This window comes from Phaethon aethereus (genome assembly GCF_964289735.1).
Source record: "Phaethon aethereus genome assembly, chromosome: 12".
Classification (NCBI taxonomy): Eukaryota; Metazoa; Chordata; class Aves; order Phaethontiformes; family Phaethontidae; genus Phaethon; species Phaethon aethereus.
In genome coordinates, this window is record NC_138588.1 from 7,775,804 (window position 1) to 7,800,459 (window position 24,656).

General features: G+C 49.7%; 1 protein-coding gene across 1 annotated transcript in view; it reads left to right on the forward strand.

Annotated features, from left to right (window-relative positions):
• The window catches only part of AKAP13 (A-kinase anchoring protein 13), a gene marked incomplete at both ends in the record, with an annotated part of 153,309 nt that extends 145,176 nt beyond the window's left edge, over positions 1-8,133 (forward strand). Inside the window, 7 exons of the mRNA XM_082005025.1 lie at positions 251-415; positions 2,505-2,575; positions 3,089-3,133; positions 4,290-4,340; positions 4,717-5,166; positions 6,940-7,252; positions 8,084-8,133. Of these exons, the coding sequence (XP_081861151.1) occupies positions 251-415; positions 2,505-2,575; positions 3,089-3,133; positions 4,290-4,340; positions 4,717-5,166; positions 6,940-7,252; positions 8,084-8,133 (1,145 nt within the window). The remainder of the gene's footprint in view (positions 1-250; positions 416-2,504; positions 2,576-3,088; positions 3,134-4,289; positions 4,341-4,716; positions 5,167-6,939; positions 7,253-8,083) is intronic.
• Between the last annotated feature and the right edge of the window lie 16,523 nt (positions 8,134-24,656).

Sequence of the window (24,656 nt, forward strand, 5' to 3'; positions counted from 1 at the left end):
AGAGAAGGAAGGAAGAGAAGGAAGGAAGGAAGAGAAGGAGGTGTAAGTCTGTGCAGAGCTCGAGGAATTGGAGTTAATGGTCAGACAGGCTGAGTTTTTGAGGGGGGAAGAGTGTTCATATCATTGTCATAGGAACATGGTTTCTTAGTACAGCATAGCATGTGAATTTCTGACCTGAGCTTAGGTGGGGATGAAAGTAGCTCAGAAGCCCAAGGTGGTCTTTAACAGAGATATTGTTGCTTTTCATCAGTTGAACTGCTGCAAGACCTGGTGAACAGGAGCCTGGGCACTGCCCTTGGGCAGCAGGTCAGCAGCACTGCCATGGAACAAGAAGGAGGAGTTGGCCCCATCTCACTCCCTAGAAGGGCAGAAACTTTTGGAGGGTTTGACAGTCATCAGATGAACGCCTCCAAGTGTGAGTAGTTACATGTGTGCACATCAGCATTTGTTAATAAAACATGATGTCATCATATCCTCTTGCTTCAGAAGGACTCCAGCAGCTGGTGATTTGGTTTCTGAGCTCCTCTCCAACAACAGTTGATAGATTAAATAACACATTAGAAAAAAAGCATATGTACAGGTGGAATGATGATTGTTGAGAACCCATGGCTACATCAGGATTAGACATCTGAACTTTTCACTCCTCTGTGTGCTCTCTCTTAAATCATCGTGACTTCTTGAGTCCACATGCCACGTTTGGCTTTTTAATAGATTAGTTTTTTCATATTGTTATTGTAAGATCTGCAGCTCTCTTCTTCATTCTTCAGTTATCTTCCAGCAGGAGCCTGGTGCTGTTGCATTTGTGAATGGATGAGGATATTGCTGAATCAAGCACCTTCTCCCCTGGCTTTGCTCTCTATGCATTTGTGTTCCACGTACAACTGCATGTGTTATTCCTGCAATTAAGTCTCTCCCAAACAAATGTGTGAATATTTATTTCAGCTGTATAGTTGGCTGCTTCCCAATGCTCTCTTTCTTTGCCCTAGTCATCAGAAACTTCCCTGTCCTCAAATTCCTTTCTCTGCGGTCTCACTCATACTCCCAGTACAGTCAGTTTTGCTGCGCTAGTGTCTGTCTCAGCATTGGGATTGTTGGACCTCGTCTGACCTTCTGCATTAAAGGAGCAGTGTTAGCTCCAGACGATCAGACATGAGAAGTATGTAGAGGTTTTCCCAGCTCTATTGGAAAGCTCTAAAGCCCTCCACAGGCCTTGTCATCATAATGACAAATATATTCACGCTGGAGGGGTTTGTTTAGGGTTGTGCCTCTCTGTTGCAGTGATGAATGGGACGACCTCAGGCTGTTCATTGCGCAGCCCTAGGTTTTCTGTAGAAATGTCCTCGTTTGAATTAGATTGTAATTCAATAGTTGTAGCGTCTTGGAAGAATTTGGGTAAAGAACGCAGGGCCTGTTTGTTCAACTGGAGGCCGAGAGGCATGAAACTTGGCTTTCATCTCCAGTTCTTCTGTTCACAACCTGTGCAACATTGGACAAGGCTTATAACCTTACTCCCCTTCGCTCTCCCCTCCAGCAAAGCAGAAGGGAGGTGTTTCCTCCTGCAAAGAGGTGGAAGGTCCCAGGACGTGGCACAGGAGAGAAGGTCTGTTAGGGTCAGCCTTTAATAGCAAAGCCTGCCTGGGGGGTGGTGGGAGGAGAGGGCCTTTGCACTAGGTGCATCCTTCACATTGATGCAGATACAGTTGTACGTAAAGCTGTTTATCACAAAGAGTGGCAGTAGGGAGGTTACCAGTGCAGGTGTGTGTTTTCCCCATGGGCTGCATCTCAGCTGGCAAGGGGAGTACAGGAGTTTTGGCAAGAACTAGAGGACTGAAGAGCCATGCGACTCCTTCGCTGCCGTGAGCAGAAGAACATGCTCTTGGGCACAGCAGGTGGAGGGTTCCAGCCCTCTTGGCCACACAAGTCAGTTCAGTCCTGCTCGGGAGCACTGATCCGAGCCATCCAGAGGGAAGTTAGAAGTCCAGTGGCCATTGAAGATACGGGTTTCTGATAACTAAGGCTAAGGAGAAATTCTTAGCATAAAATTACACAGGGTATTGCGCAGCAGTATCTGACCCAGCTGTAAATTGCACTTGCACAAGAGAGGCGTTGAAACTATACCTGCAATAATACACCCTGATATGATACTGTTATTGTTCTCCATCTGCTCTTATTCTGCCTCTTGTCTTCTCAGCAAGTATTCTTTGGTAGTAGACAGCACTGCTGGGGCTAGATAGAACACCAATTAATAGCAGTGTGCTGAATTTATCAGCACATTGTTTGAAACCAAAGTCAATCCTAATCTGAATTCACATCCACTTTTTCTGGTGGTGCTGACATGTTCTGTATACATAGGGAGCAAATGCATTTAGTTAAAGTGTCAAGAGTTCTGTGTGCCCTTTTGTGAAATATCTGAGCTTCCTGTATTAAATTTCTCAGACATTAGCAAGTTCATCTATGGCTTAAAAAGTTGAATAACTAGTGTCAATGCTGGCTTCTTCCTTTAGGTGGAGCAAAAGATGAAGGCGACGATGCTCAGGACCTTCGGAGAACAGAGTCAGACAGCATTTTAAAGAAGGTATAGCTTGGTTTATCTGCTGCCACCAAGTTCAGATTTCAAGAGATTGACAATTCGAATCTTGAAAAATGCCTGTAGTATTTTATGTAGTATCCTAATAAGTTAAAAATAAAATAAAATTGCAAGTAAGCAGCCAAAAACGCTTTGCTGTAGCTAAAATCCTGACTTGAAACCATTGCAAGTCAGTAGTATTCCTTTGTGGCACAGGTTATCTGCCATCTGCAGATCAGCTAAAGCATGTGTTTAATTACGCATCATTATTGAAATTATAAGGTCAACTATAACCTTGCACCTATTCTTGCTGTGGATCAATCCATCATATAACTACAAAATGATACCTAATTAACATTTTATTTTATATGATTTTAACTTGTCTGAAAAACATGCATGAATTCTCCCAGAACGGAAGGTGGGGGGGGCGGTGTTTAGTGTGTCAGTCGTTAGTTCAGCTTCAGAACACATTTGCTGTGATTTCTCATTTGTCCTCATATTAAATCTGTGATCTTTTCATAGGGTGGAAATGCTAATCTGATGTTCATGTTGAAAAGGAATAATGAGGTAAGAATTGATTCTGTTGCTGAGCTGTTTCCTTCATTTAAGTGGCAAGTGAATTTGTCTCAATAGGTGATAATGTAGAAGAAAATACATTTAATTTGCTGAAGCACATGTAGACTTTTAAATACATTAAGCTGAACCCACTGTGTCATTTATTTGTTTAACCTTGGATGTTCAGACAGGGAATTTGTTGATTGTCATCTGCTTGCCAGCAGGATGGTATGTGCTGATTATAGCCAGCAAGGGTTAATTAGTGCTGGGATGCACAGGGCTGTATTTATTGTGCATCTGCAGACAGAGGGAGTTTAATTTTATATTGCAGGTGCAGTGAATTGGGGCAATTAGATTTCTATTCTCCCTTTGATACACATTCATAACTCCCAATTAGCATTAATGGCAGAATGAGAAGCAGTTCTCTTAATACTGGCTATCACACCAGTATTGCAAATAGTGCAGTGGTTTTTCTTTTCCTTAAAAGTAATTGTAGGATATGAGAGATTCAGATAAATTTTTAGCTAGGCTAAAAATACATTTAGGGATAGTGCATCGCTCCAAAGTCGCTTGTTCTGTATTGATGGATGCACAGTGTGTTTGCATTTACCTGTATTTTCAGCGAGCCTCCATGAACACACCTGCTGCACTGGTGTGCCTGCTCTATTGCAGTTTTTCTGTCTTGTATGGGTCACACGGGAGTTGAAGAGTGCAAATAGTCCATATTAATTTTAAGATTTCTTCTTTTTTTGTCCCTTGAAATTTTTTCCCTGCAATTTTTAAGTGAACTGCTGGGTTTCATCCTAATTACTCTACTTGTTCGTGAGCAAGCTGATGCTGTGGGAAATGGTTTGCAGAGGCAACCCGGGACTTCCCATGAGGTCTGTGCCGTTTGGTGTTTCTGCAGACGTTTCTTCCCCTGGCACACTGACAGCTAGGAAAGTGAGGAAAATGATGCCAGGCACCTCTGAGAGATGTCCAAGGGATGTGTTTATGTACTGGGAGATGATGCAGTCATTGCAAGTGAAGAGTGAGAGAAGTAAAGGTGTAGAGGGATGGCCGTATAGCTTGTCGGACCCACCAGTGGGTCACAGTGGAAAAGGAGGGTGCTTTACGCATACCCTGGCACCCAGTGAGATCTAATAGCAATGCTTTTGTTTTCTCGCAGCAGGTCCTCCAAACCATTACCAGCCTCCATAAGCTGCTCAGTGCTTTGCAGGTAGGCTTGGCCGTTCATCCCACTTTTGCATGCTGCTCGCCCAAACTGCACATCCCGCCAGACAGTAACAGCCACTCGCGCTTCACCTGCATCTCCCCTTCCCCTTTGCCTGTCACATCCCTACACGGCTGAACACCCCACGGGCAGGCTGTAGGAATGAGCTGCTGCCTAAGTGAACCAGTGTTTGCCTGAATTTGGGAAGCTGCTGAGGGAGGTGCTCTGCCAGCATCCTCTGGTAGCCCAGCCATAAGGCAGCAGTTGCTGAGCTGTGAATTTGGTGTGAGAAGTGGTTCGATCCAGCACCCTGAGGTTTTCAGGGATGAAGCCTCTCTCCAGGGAGAAGGTGCTGCAGTGATTTGTGTCCCCTCTCTCCTAGGGCGTTGTGCTGCAGCAGGACACCTACATCGAGGACCAGAAGCTGGCTCTGAGCGAGAGGGCTCTGACCCGAAGCTTCTTCCGGCCAACCTCGCTGTTGGAGCAGGAGAAGCAGCGTAACCTGGAGAAGCAGCGCCAGGAGTTGGCCAACCTGAAGAAGCAGCAGACACAGCACCAGGAGGAGAGGCGGAGGAGAGAGAAGGAGTGGGAAGTCCGGGAGAAGGAGCTGGCAGAGCAGGAGGCTCAGCTGGCCCAGCGAGAGCAGCAGGTCCAGAGAGGGTGGCAGGATCTTGAGCGGGAGCAAGAGGAGCTGCAGGTGAAGAAGGCCTCCTACCAGCTTGACCTGGAGAGGCTTCGCACGGCACAGAAGCAGCTGGAGAGAGAAAAGGCGCAGTTCAAGCAAGATGTGGAGCGATTAGCTCAAATGCGGCAGGAACCTGACCACAACCAGGTAAATGATGCCAACGACCGAGCTGCTGGGGAAGCCATGCCCTTCAGGGAGCTCCTGACCAGCTTCTGAGTCAAGTGCATGCCAGCAGTGATAGACTGATGCCAGCCCAGCCCTAGACATGTGGGGCCTGGGATTTAAAACTGGCTCTTTCCTTGCATGTGGTGTGCAGGGCTGTGTTTCTTGCGCCTCCACAGCTGCTGAGGCATGGCCAGTGTTAATACAACATGGTGTATTCAGGGTGCCTGGTCAATCCTGAGCAGTAGGTGGTTGTTACAACAGCCTGAGCTCTGCCCACTTTTCTGTGCCGTGTGTTGATGGAGGTGGCTGGCTTGCATTTCTTAGATGCCCTAAGCAATCCAAGGAGGTCAATACTGCTTTTGATGTTGGCCTTCGCCCCATGGGGGCTGAGCTCTGGGAAGTGGTCAGGCAGATGAGATGTCCTTCTTGGAAACAGCCTGAGCTGAGCACTGTGGGTTACCTGCACCCTCCAGCTGTCACGAAAACCACTTGCAAGGCTGATAACTGCAGGGGAGGGCTGTTTGTATGCTTACCTCCGTCTCCAAAGACATTCAAAGAGATGAGCATTGTCCCTGTCGTAAGAGACTGGGCACCAGCAGTCTGGTCATGGCTCAGTTAGCAAAGGTCCCCGGCTCTGCTGCAAGAGGCTTCTGGTGTCTGGCTGCCCACAATCAGACAGAAAAGCCTGCACGCAGATCCTGCTCTGTGCATTTTTCATCGAGCTGGGGTTTATTTTTTTATAACTGTGCAGCAGTCTGGCTGAGGAAAGCAAGCATCCATTGGCAAAACATGGGCTGAATTTGATCCTTAAGCCTGTTGTTGATCATTTGTTTGTTTGTAACTCACTAATTCTGAATGTAATTTGCTTAGAGCTGTAGCAAAATCAGTTTATAAATGTTGGATTACAGAATGGAAATGATTTTGGGTGCCTGAATGGACTAATTGCGGAGCTCAGCAGTGAGCTCTGAAAAGGAAATCATCAGAGGAGGGCTTGCTCCCTCCCACCCGAGCTCCTGATCGGGCCAGAAGTTTCCCGAGCACTCAGTGAAGCTGTTCCAGCATCGAGCACACATAGACATGCAGGGGGCATGGATGCTATGGGAGAGGCTGAGAGGTAAAATAACTGCGAGGCCTGGGGGATTAGGACAAAGAATCACCTTTTTGAGGCAGGTATCTTACTGACATTTCAGAGCTATTAATAGAGGGTTCGCTGAGGCTTTGTTGAGATGTTGTTTTGATCTTCCCTTTGAATTTACGGGCTCAGTTACATCCTGAGACAGCCGTTAGGGGAAAAAAAAAAATCAGGGAAAATGTTTTTGCTTTCATCTTTTGCTTGGGAAGGCTTCCTTTGACACATGCCGCTCTGGTGCTGTGTGCTGGCATTCCTCTGCCAGAGAGGCACGCTTCTCCTTGGCCTTCTGCCACCATCTGTGTGCACGAACGATGCAGGGTGAGTCTTGGTATTGAGATCTTAGAGAATATTTGCCCTTGGCTTGTTGATACATAGCATAGTACATGTAGGAGCAAAAGATGCTGGAGTGTTACTCTTTATATGCCTTGTTTCTTCGTCTTAAACAGAGAAGGCTTCTTCTCTCATTGCTTTGGATGGTGACCAATTTCTAGCTGGGGAATGGGCTTGGATGTTCACAAGAACAACCTCTGTCTCTGTGAGTGGTCTGGGACACACCTTTCCTGTCCAGGTTCTCTGATGGCGTCTTTCATGCCCCAGTGAAACACTTTTCTTTTCCTTTATAGGTTTCAAATCTGCATGAGAAACTTGCAAGAGTCCCCTCCCAGTCCAGCATTGATGACTCCTCCAAGCAGAAGAGCCCTTCCCTTCCTAAACAAGGGCACTTTGATGCAGAACTGTCTGTCTCCCCCAAAAGGAACAGTCTTTCAAGGACACACAAAGAGAAAAGCACTTTCCATTTGCTTAGCACAACAAACCAGACTAACAAGGCAGCTGAGGAACAGCCCCAGATGCCTACACGCCTCTTCAGTTTAGCCAAACCAAAGGAGAAGAAGGAAAAGAAGAAAAAGGGCAGGGGACATCGCTCCCAACAGTCTGGTGAGTGTCAGGGGAGATGATAGGTGTGTGTTCAAGGTCAGCGAGCTGGCTTTTCCCCGCAGCCAGCAAACTTGTGGAAGCTACAAAATCTGGCCTTGAATGTGGATGGTAACACAGAGGTGGAGAAGACCAGCTGTGATAAGTGGAACTTGAAGTGATCTTCTGTGGACTTTTCTGCCTGTTCTGCAGCGCAGGGGGTCATCATAGGGACACATTCCGCTCCCTGTTCCTTCCCTTCCCCATCCCATCCTGAGCAGCCTCCACAGGCTGGATTCTCCCTTTATTTTTCAGCTTGCTCTGCTTCGAGGAGGAAAATGTCCTGCTTCGGTGTATGTGCTTTCAGAAGCTGCTGCTGGGATGCTCCTGGCTGTTGCAGCCCCTGCGGCATTGCTGTCTGCTTTAACTCTGTTGTAGTTTGGAAGTGATACTCGCAACCCTTCCCCTCGAGCTGGTCTATCTTGTCTCTTGATCTGTTATGAAAAAAAAAAAAAAAATCATTTTTTTCCTCTGGTTGTTTTGCATCCCCTTAGGACTCAGTTCTGCACCTCAAACCTCTGACCCGCATGAAATTTGATCTCACGCCCTCGGATGACCGGCTTTATCCATATTAACTCACTGACGTTTTCCAACTTGTGCCCAGGAAAGCTTACGAATGAGACGTAATTCCATGGTAGCTCATCAGGGCACTGGACATCTTTTAAGGTGCCCAGTGGATTTGGCAGACAGTGGGGTTCCCATGCATGTGGAATCCTGCTCTGCCTGCTGTATTCCTGTATTCCCATCTAATTCCCATAGATTCGCATAATCTCGCCTGGGTTTTTTGTGTTGCAGATTCTCACACATCAGAAGCACCTCCAGAGGGTGAGGAGATCTTCTGCTGAGCACGGACAGGTCCATCGGTCACTCTCGGCGTTGGTACAGTGGACATCTCCCTGCCCGCTCCACAGCACACTGCTGGTACCTGCATCTGACAAGCATCTGGAGGTTTTAAATAAAACATGTTATGAAGTCTGTTAAGTGGTGGGAAAGGGCCCCTCTCCTGTGGTTTTGTGTGAATTCTCGCCGCAGAGGCTGACTGCACGGCATATAGTACCATCTCTCTGTGCAAACCTTGGGTTAAATGGATTGGGATAGATGTTTTCCGTCTCTTCTTACTGCTAAAGGATGAGAGAACATAGCCTTAAGGGGTCTGTGCCTTCAAATTCCCCTTTTCTGGGGAACATAACCAAAACCAAGCATTTAGCAAAAGATTAGGACTCTACAAATGGTGCGTACACACTGGCATATATAGATATACTGTATATATACATATATGTATCTATGTATCCACTGGGATATGCTTACAGTCTGTACAGCCAAGCTTAGCTGGGCCCATGGGGATAGGTGACACCTGATGACTTTCAGGGAGCATGTAGATATTAAATATCTTGCCCTTACTGCTCCGATTGTAATGCCATTGACTTGCACACCCCTTTTGTGCTCATGGTATATGGACTGTTTCGTTTCAGAAAAGTACCTTACACCAGGAAGCAGTAACAGCATTCAAAACAAAAATTCAGAGGAAAAAAGTAAAATTTAAAGTAATTCCAAAAGATTTCCAATGGGGCAGAGGATTTAAATGTCAAACTGTTTCCAAAATCATGCAGAACATCTTTGGGTATATTTAAAGCGATGCAGAAAAGAGAAGTTTGGTAGGCTTGTAAGGCAACCCCAGGGAGCCAGAACACACAGTGTTGAAGTGGGAACAACTCTAAGTGACATTCTTTCACGCGATCTCTTTGAGCTCCAGCTCACTCCTTCCCGTCCCCTAAGTAAAGATTATTGGTTTTTGCCAGAATATAGTTCTCTAGTTGCATTTGACATCCCTTCATTACAAGCCTGATGACTTACTGGAGAGATGGCTGAAAATCCTCTTTCAGGGACCTTTGTTCTGTTATTTGTATTTTTCTTCCCCTACTTTTTGTGTTAATGCTGAGCTTCTCTTTCTCTGGATTTTGTCAGCTTCCCTTGCTCCTTTCTAAGGCAGAATGAGACAACAGCCATTTCGGAGCACTTGAGTGAGATGTCGCAGGTCAGGGGACTGAGTGCTGTAAGCAGAGCGAATGCCGAAAAGGTGGTTCCTAGTTCCTATGCCTATACAGTATATAATGCACATATTAACCATTTCTGGGGAGATACTACATCTTCATGGGCAAAACTGCTGTGGGACAAGTTCAAAGGTCCAGCGTGGTGGGTCTGTTTCCTTTGCTGTGGGCTCTAGGTTGGAAGTGTCCGTGTGTCCCCATGTTGCCATCAGCAGAAGGGGAAGGTTTGAGGATCCTGTCACTGTGCTGTTTGTACAGCTGTTGAATACAGGGATTTGTTCAGTGGGGGAAAAGAAATGCAGAAAGCCAAACTCTTTTCCAAAATTATTGTTCTTCCAGACCCTCTCAGGGGAATTGCCTGAGCAGATTTGTAAATGGTTATGAGACACTACCAGCTTCAAAATAGCTCAAGTGTTTGCTCAGAGTTTGAAACTGTCAAGTGCATTTCCTTTCCTACCAGTTTGTTTGTTTGTTTTTTTAAGAAAATTTCTCTTCTTGCACTATTGTTTGATTTCAGTTTGCTCTCTGGCTTCTCACAAGCTAGTAAACCTCAGCAATTTTCAGAGTTCGGTGCTGATGAGTATCAGCAGCATTGATGGTGAGGTGGATGCTTAGACTGCTCTGTCTTGGTCAGTGCAGGAATCCTAAACCACGTGCTTGCTTTTGAAGCTCTCTGAACTATTAAGACTCAAAAAAAAAAAAAGAAGAAAGGAAAAAGGTATGAGACTTATTTTTATTTTGCTTTTTTTAATATTATTTGGTGCTTGTTCTTAATTGCAAGCAGGGCTTGCAAAAATATTTATCTTTCTGTTTATTTGAAAGAGTTCTTTTTTAAAAGAAGTTTATTTGGTTTTATTTTTTTATTTCTTTTTACTTTTATTTTGCTTTTGTTTGGGGGTTTGAGGGGTGGTTTGGTTTTTTCTTTCCTTTTTTTTTTTTTTTTTCCTTTACCAAGAGATTGGTAAACCAAATGTTCTTATCTCCCTGGTTCCTACAAAACCAGGGGTTTGGGCAGTACTGCTTAGCAGCCCATGCCATGCCCAGAGTTACACAACTTCAACTGAGAGCTTTCTTTAAGGCAGAGCATCTTTGGGCCATAAAAAGTCTGGAGAAAGAAGCAATGACTTCAGGCATGACTCGTCCTGTCAGCTAGTTTCCGTGTTTAAATATTTTGTTTAGGTTTTTTCATACCTCTTGGAGGCAAAGGAAAAAGCAAAACACAGAGCATCCTGCAGTGATGTGAGTGTCCGGTTGCTTGTCCGGGGACATCCAGGCAGCTCTTCTCCTGAACCTGAAAGGAGTTGGAGGAGGCCTGTGCTGGTGTTGTGGTGTTATCTCTTTCATAAGAAAAACACCAATTTCACAAAATAAGTTCTTCCCTGCTATTTGTACATCTGTGAAAATGAACATGCCAAGCTGAAATTTTTGGAAACAAAAGCAGTGAATGGATCATTTACTGTTGTGTAGACAGAGATCAGGTCCCCAGTATTTCTGAAAGTTTCCCTCAGTCTGTAATAGCCTTTGCCAGTATGAGCTTTTCTTTTCATCCCACTGTCTTTTTTCCAGTCCCAACACACCTTAAATTCAGGACACAGGAATGTCCCATGCCTCCGAAAAGGCATCAAAAGGAAGACGCGTGACCCAGGGCAGCAGGGCTGAGTCACTGCCTGGTTTAACCATCTCATCTGTCCAAATCAGAGAGAGCATTCAGTGCTCCAAGTGAAAAAACTATTTGCTAAGTGATCTCCTAAGGTCCCCATGGTTCTTTGTCAAAGAAACCACGGGGGTGAGTCAGAAATACACTGACCAGAAATACTGCATATCAAAGCTGTTTGTGTCTTAAATTCTGGTGGACAGACCTTTGTCCCTGGAGGATGTATGTTACTTTATGATTCACTTTTTTGGAATGAAGCCTTTTCTCCCACACTGCTTCTTCCTTCTTTCACCTTTAGGAAGGCGAGGGCTTGTTTTTATCTTTTTAGCCTTTTATTTTTCCCCTCTCAGGTTTTCTTTGAAAAGGCTTGGCGTAGGTTCCCAGAGTCTGATTCCCTGCAGGTTGCCAACGGTTGTTTGCTAGAGTATGGTCCCAGCTTTACAGCACCAAAGCCTTTCCTCTTCCTGGCCTTAAAATTGCATTTGCTCCAGTTCCACGCCTGGCATTCATCCTGCAGTTGTTGAAAGCATGTTATTTCTTCACCCCAGCCTGGTGCTGTATCTCGTTCCCAGAGCCCATCCCTTGATCCCATTTGGAGCACCCAAACCACCCTGTTCTGCATTGGATTCCTGGGACACAGAACAGGTTCAAAAATGACTATGCAAAGGCCATATTGTTGGGAGGGAGAAGAGGTCCCTGCAAGGGCTCTCGGAGCTTTTGGTGCTGGTGTTTCATGGAGGGGAAAAATCAGACTTTCTTTTCTTTGCCTGGTATTTATCACTGCCCACCAGAAGGGGTTTCAGTGACAGGGAAGCGGGAGCACGGGCTCAGATGAAGTACAAAAGTGTGGTCAGTATTAGCTGGGGGTGCCAGAATACCCCGGCGATAGAGAGTAGCTGTAGCGAACGGTGTGAGACTCGATGGAGTTGTGTGGGGTTGGCCTTGGCTTCTTTGAAATGAAGTGATCATCTCAACATGTAACTTGATGTCAGTTTGATGCCATAAAGCACTTTAAACGGAATTGGTTTGTCCCTTTTTATTTTGGTTATGTGGAGACAATCAGCTTTGCCATTGCTCCCCCCTCTGCATCCCCATCAAAATCTGAGCTGCAAGTAGGCATATTCCTGGTTTGGTTTGGCTTTACCCCGGGAGGGGAGGAAGGGCCAAGCTTTTTGTGTAATTTTTAGACCAAAGTGGGGGTGAATCTGACTACAGTCCCGCTGCAGACAGGACTGGAGAACTGTCTTCTGATGGCTCAGGTATATCCCCTGGGAGAGCCCATGCCGGTGTCACCATCACCTTCCTCACAGCGGGTACTGCTGCCAGTAGGGAAGCAGTCCCGCCAGTGGTTTCCCCTCCATCTCCTTTTCCTTGGAGAAACCCAAAGCAAAGGAGGTGTGGGGGGATGCAGCCGATAAGTGAAGTGAGGCCTTTTCCATGCACTAAGTTATTTACTGCCCAGGCCATTTGGGAGACCTGCCAGATGCCATCCCTGGGGCACGAGCTCCCACCACTGAGGGTGGACTCTTCTCTTCACTCTTGAAGTTTGACCGCTGCTGAGAAGCACAGTAATGCCATTAGCTTGTGCAGATCTGTACTGCCTTTTGAAGGCAAGAGCATCCATAGAGTCCGATCATCTTTGCATCTTCCTTGAGGCACAAGGATATCTCAAACATGTTGCTGAAACACCCAAATCCAGTCCTTCCAATTGCCACCGAGTCAGAAAAGGTTCATCAGGTGCCAAATCCCAAGGAAGCTGTCTAGCATATCTGGGGGGCACAAGAGAGTATCTGCTAAAATCCCACAAAACATTCCTTGTTAACCAGAACTCTGGAAATTATTCTGCCTGCTGGCCAGGTTTGGGAATTTAACATAATTTAAGGCACCCTTTTAAATAAAAAACCTCCCCTGCTGCTCATAACTCTTGCTTCATTTGTCAGAAAGGGTGGCAATCGATGATTCTTGATCCGGCGATGCAGCTAAGTTTTAAAGATAGGCGAGCTGAACTGGCTTAAACTCATACACCTTGTGCTCTCGAGCAATGGGAAGTGTAACGCTTGCTCCCTTCCCACCTGCGTCTTCAGGGCTCGGTGCCCTTTCTTTCCACACACACTTCACTGACACTGGTGCTTTGCCCAAATATATTCAGCTTCCATCGCTTGGGGGAGGGGGGAACAGGATAACAATCACTGCTTTGCATACAGCTGTAAGCTTTGTATGTGTTTAAGCTGTCTATAGGTATCCATCCTTTCCATGCTCTAAAATATTTTACTGTTTTCTTTATCAATATTAAACACTGACTCAAAAAAAAAAAAATCTATGTCCAGTTCAGTTCGCCTATGGTTAAAGTTTAGCCTGGTGTTTATTTTGTACTAATACGGAATGCACTTGAGTAATTCTCAGAGCGTTGAGGAGGTGTATTATAATAACCTGATGTACCTCTGCTTTTGGTTTGTTTCTTAAAAAAAAAAAAATATAAAAATGCCTTGCATTTTCATGTTGAACCTGTTAAAAAAAAAGTTGAAAAAAAAAAGTTTAAAAGAAGAATTTTTAAAAAAGAGGGTAAAACCTAATTGCTGTATGTTAATTTGTAATTATGTAAAAAGTGAGCAGGTTATTGACTGTAAAATTCTTCAGTTTTTCTGTAACTTGCCAGAAACCATTAGGTTTTGTAACAAGCTTTTATTTATCTTCCTTTTTAGTTATCAGCATCAACCTCTTGTAAAGTCATTTTTCCTCTAAATAAATTTGATTTTAAGTCTTGAGTTTTCTGCCCGATTTATTTCCACACCTGTTTATTTCTGCTGTTGACTTCGTTGCACCGAGGCTGAATGAAGAGACGTAGCCCTAAGCTGTAACCAAATGCGTGTGTTGCTTTTATCACCTGGATTCCAGTCTGCACCCACTGGACTCTTTAACTTATTCTCCTTCTCTTAGAAAAGATCTGCATTTTGCTGAAGGACATGTGGCCATAAGTATATTCAGGTCCTTGGGGTTTTTCCCCACACACGGAGGGCTTTTCATCTTTTTACAAGAAGAGGAGGTGTCACAGCCGTTATCTCGGCCACTTCAGCTCCGTAAGCCGAGATAAACGACAGCCTGGCGGCTGCGCGTGCTGTCTTACAGCGTAGCGCGTCTGTAACCTGCTGAGACAGCTCCGCGTCTTCGGCAGATCCTAGAGACGGCGGGGTGTTATCTCGTTGGGCTGGGAGAACCAGAGATGCTATGGCTCACCACAGAGATGGGGATGGGCAGAGGAGGAGGGATGTTTGCAGCCGCCATGCGGTGTGCTTTACCTATTTCCACCTCCCCTTCAAGAGGAGGCCCGGCAGAAGGGCTGCAGCCGGCGTCTGGGTCGTTCCTCTCGCCTGGGGAGCTGACGTGCCCAGCGCCTGCAGGCATCACTGCAGGCAGAAGAGGGTGCCAAAAGTACGGAGCCGAAGCAGAGTTTGCTCCGGGGCGCGATGAGGAGCCGGCTCAGAGGACCACGATGGCTGGAGTTTCTCCACCGCCATTTTCTTCTCCCATTAAAAGCGATCACAGCTGCCCCCGTACCGCGAGTCCTGCACGGGACTCGAGCAGCCTCTCCCAGGCAGGAGGAGCAGGGAGGCCTGCACCCTTCATCCTCTGTATGGATTTTGAGGCAGAGGAGCTGCTTCGTTTCCGTCTGTTACTGCACTTGGCTTCAGAGGTGAGAGAGGGAAGGAGAGGGGATGCTTGAGGAGAATCGGATGTATTGAGCGAAGCCTTGCAGTCAGCGGCAGGAGCGCTGCTTGGCGGTGTTGGCCGTTTCTTAGCAGGCGCTAGGAAAGGCCAGGGCCTGTTGCCCGTTAGCCAGCAGGGTATTTCCCCCCTTCTCACATCGGTGTTGCACGTGCTGTTCTAAAACCCCGGGTCACGCCAATGAAGCCGAGCCTACGCCCTGTCACGCAGCGCCTGCTCCGAGGCGGGCAGCTCCCTGGCTGCGGCAGGAGATGAAAGAGCTCGCTTATCTCCACGGCTGTTCTGCAGTTCTCATTTTATTTGCATTTCCATTTGTCCCAGCTCACCTATTTACTGAAGCACATAAAAGCCTTCACCAGACTGCCGGCTCCTGTGTATGGCGTTGAGGGAGCGTGTTTTCCTCTGGCCCCTCTTGGCTCTGCAGCCTGGACGCCCAACAAAAGCACCGCTTGGGTTCCCAGGCCTTTGCCTTACTGCGGTAAAACGACGGCGGCCACGGCTGCTGCCAGCAGTGCTGGTTCACCAGGCTGCTACGATACAATGGGTGTTGGTCACGGGAGGAAGAAGAGCAGATCCACTGATGACAAATCACGTGTAGAAAACCAAATTCTTGCTGAATCAAGCTCCTGCCATCACAAACCAAAGCACCCCTGCTGCCATAGGCCAGAGGGGAGCCTGCGTTGCAGCTTGCCTTTGGCAGGGGAGGACACGAAGGACCCCACCTCTCCAGGCCCCCTCCATGTGGCAATTTGAATGTCCTAAGCCAGCTTTCCACAATTTTATCCGCAATCCAAGCTCCGAGCCATTATGGCACGGCTAAGGTGATGAAATGGATGTTCTCCCCAGACCACCTGGTTCAATTATTTTGGATGGTCCCTGAGCAGTAGTGATGTGTTTCTGAGCATCCCGAGTTTCTTGCCCAGCCCCAGCTTTTCCTTAGCAACCAAGGTTAGAGCAACAGATCTCTGTGGGGCCATGTGGTGGGTCATCTGGATGGGGTTGGATTTTCACTGGCATCTCCACCTAAAAGGGGTCATAAAGGATCCTTGCACTTGGATGGGACTCCAAAAGGAGCATTGACAGGCACGGGAGAGGCTCTTCGGAAACACGGTTTAGTGACACCTTTAACGTTGGCGTTACCTGCGTTTCACCTTTCCTGCCCTCGCTGGGTCCAGGGTGAGAAACTGGAGGTCTGGGAGGACATAGGTGTGAGCTGGGCCGGGGCTTGCAGACAGGCTGCTCATTCATGGAGGTTTTATTAAGAGAAGGAAAGGCAAAACCCTAATGAGTTCAGTGAGGAGTGAGATGCCTTGTGAGCAGATACAAGGTGAACAGTAAAGGAACAACTTTTGCCATAGAGAAGGCACCTGGGTTTTGTTAATTAGTTAGTGGATTGTTAAACACTGCAAATGTGCTGATTTGTTTGGGGTTGGAACATGTTTAAATTAAGGGGAAAAATAATATTTGACACTAGCAACTGATATGAGAGCCCATATGGGTGAGCACCCGAGCACTCACAGGGATGGGCGGACACAATGGGTGCCCCTCATGCCCCCAAAAAGCTCTCCTCACACCTCCTGAAATGCCCCCGAACAAGGCTTTGCTCCAGAGGCCACTCTCCTGCCACTGTTCCAGGTGGCTCAGGGGAGGATGCTGCAGGGCCGGGACCGGCTGCCCCCGCTGCCCGCACAGCCCTGTCCCGCTCCCCCCGCCGCTGCGGCCCTTGTGCGTGGCCGTGACTCGCTCAACGAGGTTATAAGAGAGCAACCTCTGCTCTTGGCCGGAGGACGTCCCGGCGCCTCAGCCAGGCGTCCCCGGCGGGATGGAGCTGAGGTTTGTTTCCTGCTCCCGAGGGGCACGGCTGAGCCCCAGGAGGGTCCCAGGAGGGGCTTGGTTAAGGCCCTTTGCTCTCTTCTTTCTTTACGGTCCATCCCTTGCACAGACGTAGCTCAGCCGACAATTCCCGACACCCCCTGACCTCTCGCCGCAGCCTGGCGTCTCTCCCTCCGGCGCTCGGCGTCTCTAGACGCTCCTTTCCCCTTTCCTTTCACCAAAGAGCTGCTTCTCACCGGCCGCAGCTTTCCAGTGAGCCTAATTAGACAGGAGCCTAATTAGAGCCAAGCAGGAGCGGTGAGTCATTAGAGCCCTGTGGGAAGCCCCAGAGCAGCCGTAAACCCAGCGGGCGGCAGTGTGGGCAGAGGAGGGGGCCGGGACGCGGCGGGGGAAGGAGGGAAGCAGCTCCCGTTTGCGTCTGCATGTGTAATTCCCCCAGACAGTGACCCAGAAAGGGAGCCATGGGTGTCTGCCCGCCTCCCTGCGCCTGCCGGAGCCAAGCGGCAACGCGCCGCTCGCCCCGGTGCTGCTGGTCTCGCATCAGGGCAGGGGATGTCCGTCCACCCTACCCAGGCAGGGAAGTTAGTTAGAAGCCGAAAGGGCTTTTCCTGGTGGCCCTTAAGCCTTTTTCTCCTTGTTTTGTTTCTGCTTATCCCTTTTAATACAGGGCCACCCCCCACAACGGAGCGGGGCCAGCGGCCTGGGGACAGGCTGCCTGCTGGTGGCTGTGGGGAGAGGGGTCCCTGCTGGGCTGGGGAAGGAGAGGGGAGCAGCGAAGGGCAGAATGGCGACGTCTTCTCCGGACGGAGCCGCGGGCCTGGGGTGGGTGTGATGCCGGGACGGAGAGATGGGATTTTCTATCGATTATTAAACCACATCCTGGCTTTAAGTGCCAGAGGCTTTTCCACAAGCAGAAGTTGTGCCATCTTGGCACGGCCCCAGACTGTTTCCCCAGCCTCAGCTGGGAAAGGAGGGCTTCCCAGGAGAGCCAGAACTGAAAACCCACTAATTATTTGATTCCTGAGCTCCGTGGTCCCCGAGGGACGTCAGGAGGAATGAAAGGACACATTGGATAGGCAGGATCAGTCCTCTTGAACCCTTCCCCCATCTTCATTTGGAGGAGGGGCACAAAAATAATACAGAGGGGTCCTTGTCCACGATGTCTGTGAGACACGGCCATCAGCAGTGCAGTGTGCGCGGGGGAGAGGGGAGTGAGACGTCCAGGCGCTGACAGCGTGAAAGCCAGGCTTTCTTCCACCTAATTGGATTTGTTATTCAGCTGAGAAACGCTGAATGGCTTGGGTGGGCTCTGAGCTTGGGATTTCAGTGAGGAAGTTGGGACGAGGCAGTAAAGTAGGTCACGCTGCTGCAAACAGGGTTGATATGGTTTTGCACAACAGTCGATGATGTTAAATAAGGAGGTGGTGAAATGGAAAGAAAAGGCAGAATGTAAGAGAGGAAGAAAAAAATGAGCTCAGCCTCCGCTATTCACTCCTATCAGGAGGCCCTGCTGCAGGCTCCCGTCTTGGGGCCCCCCCCGCTCCCCCCTGCACCCGGAGGGCACCGGCCTCCTGCTCTGCACTGGAGCAAGAGGGGTTTGGCCCAGTTTAAATTTCCAGTTGGTTGTGGGGAGTTGGTGGCAATGGTTTCTCCTGCTCTTGGCGGCTTAACTTCATGAGCAGCGTTTCCCGGGGTGGCCGTTTGTGAGCCTGGACACTCTTCAGAGACACAACCATGTTGTGTTTATCCAAAGGGAGAAGGTGCATGGGGATCAGGAAAAAGATTTGACATGGGACATGCCACAGGGAGGCTGCGCAATGCTGGGGCATTAATTAACATGCAGGAGAAGATGACAAGCCAAGGTCACGAGGCTTCGGTGCTCTCTACAGACATGGATGAATTTGAAAGCATGTTGGACAGTTGGCAAAAACACTCCTCCACTCCAGTTATATGTCAAAATGCCAGAGCCAGTCTCTGGATGGATATGGGGCTTCCTCAGACACCGGAGGTATTAAATCACCAGCTACCCTGCTTTTAATTGACTCTAGTGACAAAGGGAGAGCGAGCTCAGATGATGATGCCCTGTAGGTCTTCACTGCACAACAGGATTATTTCAAGGGCAGCTGGGGTCAGGCTGGAAAAACGTGTATTTAAAAACCAACAAGGCACTATGGGTTTCATTTAAATGAGACATAGGGGTATCAGCCTTTTGCACCTGGGGAGGTTCAGCACAGTCAGTCCCTGGGGATGGAGGTGCTGGGACCTGGGCCTGGGAGAGGTCTGGTCCCACTAGCTGCCTGCCCGGTCCCATCTCTGAGCATCTCCCTGCCCTCTCCTCCCAAATGATTTTTGGAGCATGGGGAGCACCCTGTTACAGAACCGAAGTGGAGAGAGCCCATGGGGCAAGCTCCAGACAGGGGCAGAAAGGAGTTGTGTCCTGTCCAAGGTCTCCTGTGGGGCCGGGGCCAGGCAGAGCAAAGCGGGAGGTGTGGGACAAGGGCCCGTTGGCGGCCCGGGTCCGCCAGCACCAGTTTGCTGCCACTCCTGGGCCTGCGCAAGGGCCAGAGCCTCCAGGGGATTTGCACACTGGGCTCCTGGCCACCTCCTTGGGATGGTGTCTGGGCTCCTGACACCCTCCGGCGAGGGCCATGCTCCCGGGAGCTCGGGAACACACAACCCCTGCCACGCCACCGGGCAAGACTCTTTCCTGAGCACTCAGTCCCAGACAAAGCTGAGCTTGACCTGCTGAGATGGCAAAAAAGCTCTTTCAAAAAGCAAAACAAATCGCATTTACATTTCTTCCCCTGTACCTCCCAGTTCCAACCCAGTGCCGCTCCGGCTGTAGCTTTATCCCGACTGTTACATCCGCTTCCATCTCCCACTCCCCCTTTACTTTGCTGCTGCTGACCAAGAAACCTTTGTATTTTGCATCGCATTTAATTCCATAGCAACAGGTTGCTGCTGTCACAGCAGCTGGTGATTGCTTTTGAATTGTCTTTCAGGCAAGCTCCAGAATAAATACAAAAGAGCGGGTCTTTGCATGGCTCGTATCAAAGCTAGCCCGTCGCAAAGCCTCCCGAGCCGGTATTTAAAGTCCCAGAGTCCTGTATAAAACCTGAATCAACAAAACTGAAAAGGATTTCATTCACACACTCCCTCTTTTTCCCTCTCCTGCTCATCAAACAGTAATTTCTACCCTGAATTGGTTTCCCAAAGGGCTCTTTAATGAGCTTTTTCTGTGGAGCCTTACACTCACATCTACCCAGCCCACGTCAGCCAACGCTGCTGCCCACCCAGCTCCTGTGGGCAAGGAGAAATGTTCCCAGCCTCCTTCACGTCTCAGAAATTCAGGCTCCAAATCCCTTTTGAGACTGTGCATAACACCCGTAGGAAGCTTTGCTTCCCGAGCCCCCCAGCCCCTGCTAGTAGAGGAGTTCGCAAGGCTGCCGTGGATTGCTCGCACCGCTAGCTGCTCGGAGCGATGCTCTTGCACTCCCAGTGCTGAGCAAAGCTGGAGCTGCTGGTCTTGTAGTAGGGGAGACCCCAGAGCCTTCCCAGAGCAGGGCTGGATCAGAGCCCTGCTCCTCGGGGATGGGGAGAGATGCACACAGAGGAGAAGCATGAACCGGAGCCCCAGCTGGAAAGCTTGTCTCGCCTGCCAACGGGCCCCTTTCTTGGGAGCTGCAGCAGCCAAGCGAAGGCAAATAAGGAAATCAGAAGTACAATTTCTTCTCCTCTTCCTTAGAAATTACTGGCTTTCCCTGCAGGAGTACGGCTGTGTCTGGGTGGGGCCCCCTCGACCTATTTGGCAGATATTAGCGTTACAGACTTAAAACTTCTCCTAAAATCATAGCACGGTCAAGCCGAGTGAGAGCAGCTGTGGGGAAGGAGACACCTGGTGTCCTCAGGACACGAGAAGCCGTAGACTGTATTCCCAGATATACCACTAACCTTGGACAAGACACTTGACATCGTGCCTCAGTTTCCCAAGCACTGAAGCAATAATAATTACAGCTGGGCTGGTTGCTTAGGTGGCTGTTTGTGAACCACCCCACCAAGTGCCAACCCTGTTATTACTCCTCGGCCCTGTTATTAGACCTAAATCCAACTTGCTTAAGAATGAAGACTCCTGTGAAAAACACACAAATGGTTTCCCAGATCATCATTTTTATTAAAGTTCACAAGCAGCTGAAGGAAAAAAAAAAAAAAAAGACTAGAAAATGTAAATAAACGTCATTCAGAGTATCGCAGACTGGCTGTGCACAAAGTGTGCTCTTCCCGGCAGCAACGCGCGCTCACTGCTCCGAAAAGACCTTTGTTGTTTGAAGCCATGTCAAGGCTTTTCATCGCATTGCATCATTCAGCTGGGCAGGCTACAGCTTAACCTAAGCCAGGAACGAAAGGCAAGTCTGGAGCATCTGCAGGACCAGATCTGCTGCGGAGGGAAGCGGGATGCTGGGGCGGTGCAGGACCAGCCTTCGGTGGTGGCCAGGCCTGGAAGAGGCCGGTCAGGAGCTGCATCCCCGTATCGACAGCCAAAATCCACATGCCGTCCTCCGCAGCGTGAATGAGGAGTGACTCGGGCTGACAGCTCTTGCACGGATAAACCCAAACACAGTTGGCAGCCAGTGTGAGCAGATAACCCGGGGCAGCCAGAGCCCAGCCTTTGGCTCCCAAAGCTGGAGCCCAACCTTTCACCTCTCCAAGGTGAAGCTGGGATGCACGGGGCAGCAGGAAGGAGGGGATACCTCCCTGCCAGCCCTGCGATGCTCCCCTAGTTCGCTCCCTTTCCTTCTGAGGCGGCCCAAGCTCAGCCCTGCTGCACCTCTGTTTCTGCTCGTTTGCTAATTACGCCCTCACCCACACGCTGCTCGGCGAGCACGGCGGGGAAACACAGAAGACCGGCTCTGAGCACGCAGTGGGTTTTATCTGGTGAGTATCTCGGCAGCGGTGCCGGTGCCTTGGCACGCTAACAACAGAGCTGCCGCGCTCTTCCCAGCAGCTGCACGGGGAGCTGCCCGGCCTCCAACCAAATCGCAACTGGCTGCGGCAAAGAAAGGGGGGGGAAAAAAACAAAAAGGCCCAAAGTGCAAAATAAAAGGCACCTGCCCTGTTTCACCGCGATACCCGGCGCTGCTGGCAGCCGCCCCAAGCTCCCACACCTTAATGTTTAGACAGCTATCGCCTCCGCAGAGCGGCCAGAGGATGGGGAGAGCCAGGTGCTCTCTGCTGGGCTGCCCCAGCCCCTCTTCCCTTTAAAAAACACTTCCAAGTCACCCAAACAGCAGCCAATGCCAATGGCAAGTTCACTGCCTTTAAAAAAAATTAAAATATTAATATTTCTTAAATGCCCCCAACCGAGTAACAAAAAGCATCCACGCCGTGCTTGCTGAAGGATGTAGCCTGGTGCACACCCTCCAGCTCCCCAGTCCCGTCGGGCCACCGGCACCCACGAGCCGTCCCCATGCCCCCCATACCCAGCCCCAGCCCGGCAGCCAGTGCTCCCGGCTCCTTGCCGTCCCTGCACGGTGGCCGGTGGCAGGGCTGGGTGGCCCTCGGTGTCCCCCAGCGCAGTGCCGGCGGCAGGACCGGCTGTGCCTCCTGCTCCTGGTGCCGGGAAGGGATGCGAAAGGCTCCTCGGAGTCCTGCGCCAGAGGACGGGAGGGGACTCGGTCGCTGTGCTGGCTCCAGCAGCGAGACAGGGGACGTGGATGTGACACTGGCACCTGGGGAGGGAAGGAGAAAGCTCGTTAACGGCCGCGATGCTCGGCTCAGCCCGCGCGGGGGAGCACCAGGGGGGAGCTGCACATTGGCAGCTATTGGGGTAACCCCCTGCCCAGACCGCAGGGGTGGGTGGAAGTGGAAAGCAGTTGGTTTATTTGGGGTTTGGGGTGTGCTTTGCTTTCACAAGAGAGGGGACAGAGTGGGCGTTCAGCTGGGGAGGGCTCAGAGCACCGAGGAGTCAGGCAGGACTCGCCAGGAAACCTCCATGGACATGACAAAGGAATGAAAAGTTGAGGGAAACGGAGTGCTTAGCGCTTTTTTTTTTGTGTGTGTGCGGCAGGGAGGAGGGCCCAAGAACTGTAACAGACAAAACAAAAAGACCCTTTTTCTCTTTTTCCACCGGTTCCTCCAAAACCATCCATATGACTGACATTTCCAAGGAGTTGATTAATCCAGTCTGGGGCCAAGCTCAGACTGCGCATGTTTCCATCTGCCCAAGGTTAGGAAAAGCCTGATTTTCATCAATGTTCCTCCCCAGGCCAGCCACTCCCTTCCGACGCTGCCTGATAAACTGGCTTCGGAGACAACCAGCTGCTTGGAAAGCGCAGCAGAGGCAAAAACTGCAGTCCCTGTTTATCCAGCCTTGCTGTTATACAACGCATGCAAATGGATTTCCCTAGGAGCCACTGAGAGAAACCAGCCGTGACTTTGTTCCAGCAATACCAGCGAGGTTGAAACAGGTTGCAAGCAACAAACCCAGCAGCATGCAGCTGAGCTGCAGCGTTTGGAGCCCGGAGATTATCCTGCGGTTTTTTTCAGGCTGCTGTTTGCAGGCACCTGGGGCTCTTGCATAGGAAGATGTCCGGCTGCAAGCAGGGCTCTGCGGAGGGAGCTGGTAGCAATGCATGGCAACAAAACCCTACAGCTTCTTGCAAGGTAAAAGCTGACCAAGTGCTGCTCCACGTGGAAGGGAAACCAAGCCAGGCAGCAGTAAAACCGTCTTGGCAAAAGGGTCGTTATCTAAGCTGTAATTAAATAATCAGGAAAAGTCACTGAACAGATCCAACGTTTAGTGTGACCATGGTATCGGAATACAGCTCTGCACCTGGCACGCTGCCTAAATCCTCGCGGGAGCTTCGGGGCCAAAGATCAGCTTTTAGGTGCCAAAGCTGCCTCAAAACCTGCAGCTTTGGCTGCTCAGTGCCCACCCAGTGGCAGGGTCCAGCTGCTGCTGCCGCCCTGCAGCCTTCGCAGGAGCCAAACCCACCAGACAGCTCCAGTGGGAGCCACAAAATGGGCTCTGAGCTTTCGGACGAGCCCTAGGAGTAAGTGCCTGAGCGGTGCCTAGCCACCAGCCTCTGCTCCGTACAGCCCAGACCATGAGGAAGGTCCTGCAGAAGCTGAAAGGCACGGGGAGGGGAACCCCTAGCTGCTACGGGATTTGGCTCATCCCCATTTGTTTTGAGATGGGAGCTCTGACATCTCCACCCCAGGGGAGTGTTTGCAGCTCAGCAGCCAGCACAGAGGGATGCAGTGACTCCCCTCTTCATCTCATCTTCCATGGCTGGACCATGCAACCTGCAGCTCCCTCGTCCCAGTGGCCGTCCCAGCCCCCAGCTAAAGGCTCCTCTCTCTGGCCCAAGCCCATCTCTGACTCTGCCCCATGAAAATGAGAGCATCACACAGGGCAGATAATTTGGAGAAGCCACTTTTAATTTGGAGATGGGCAGCTTGGAGAACTTGTTCCTGGTACTGCCTGAAGTCACTGCTGGGGAGGGTGTAGAGTTGTCCCCCCCAACTGTCACTGCACAGGGCTGCAAGAGACCACCCAGCATTGTCCCCTGACTGGGCTTTGCTTGTGTTTATAAACACAGAGAGCCTTTAGTATCTGAGTGCTCAGTATTTCATTTCCCTTTTGTAACAGCTCACCTCCTCGTGGCTCCACGGTCACGGGTGGGAGGAGACCGGGCTTTCCCGTTTTGTACTGCTAATCATGCTTGATCCCAGGAATCAACTGCTGGCAATAAGCACTAAATTAATGTCACATGGCATCCTTGGCAGGGGCACTGGGACCTCTGCCGAAAGGTGCCCTAGCTCCAGCTGGGAAGGGTGAAGGCCATGCCTGTCAGAAAACAGTTCCAGCTGATCAGTTTTATGCTTTAAATTAAAAGCAGGCTTGGTGTTTTATGATGAGTATTTTTCAGGGAGATATTATTTGGGTTTCAGGGCTGGCATGAGTGCAGCCTCATCAGTTTATAGGTAAGAAAGAAGGTTGTTTTTTCCACAAGTTCAAAGTACTGTTTCCTGCTGCGTGATTGCCCAGGCTTTTCCCCACCCACCCACCTCGCTCTGCTCTGACAGCACCTTGGATGGTCCCTCCTGAGCC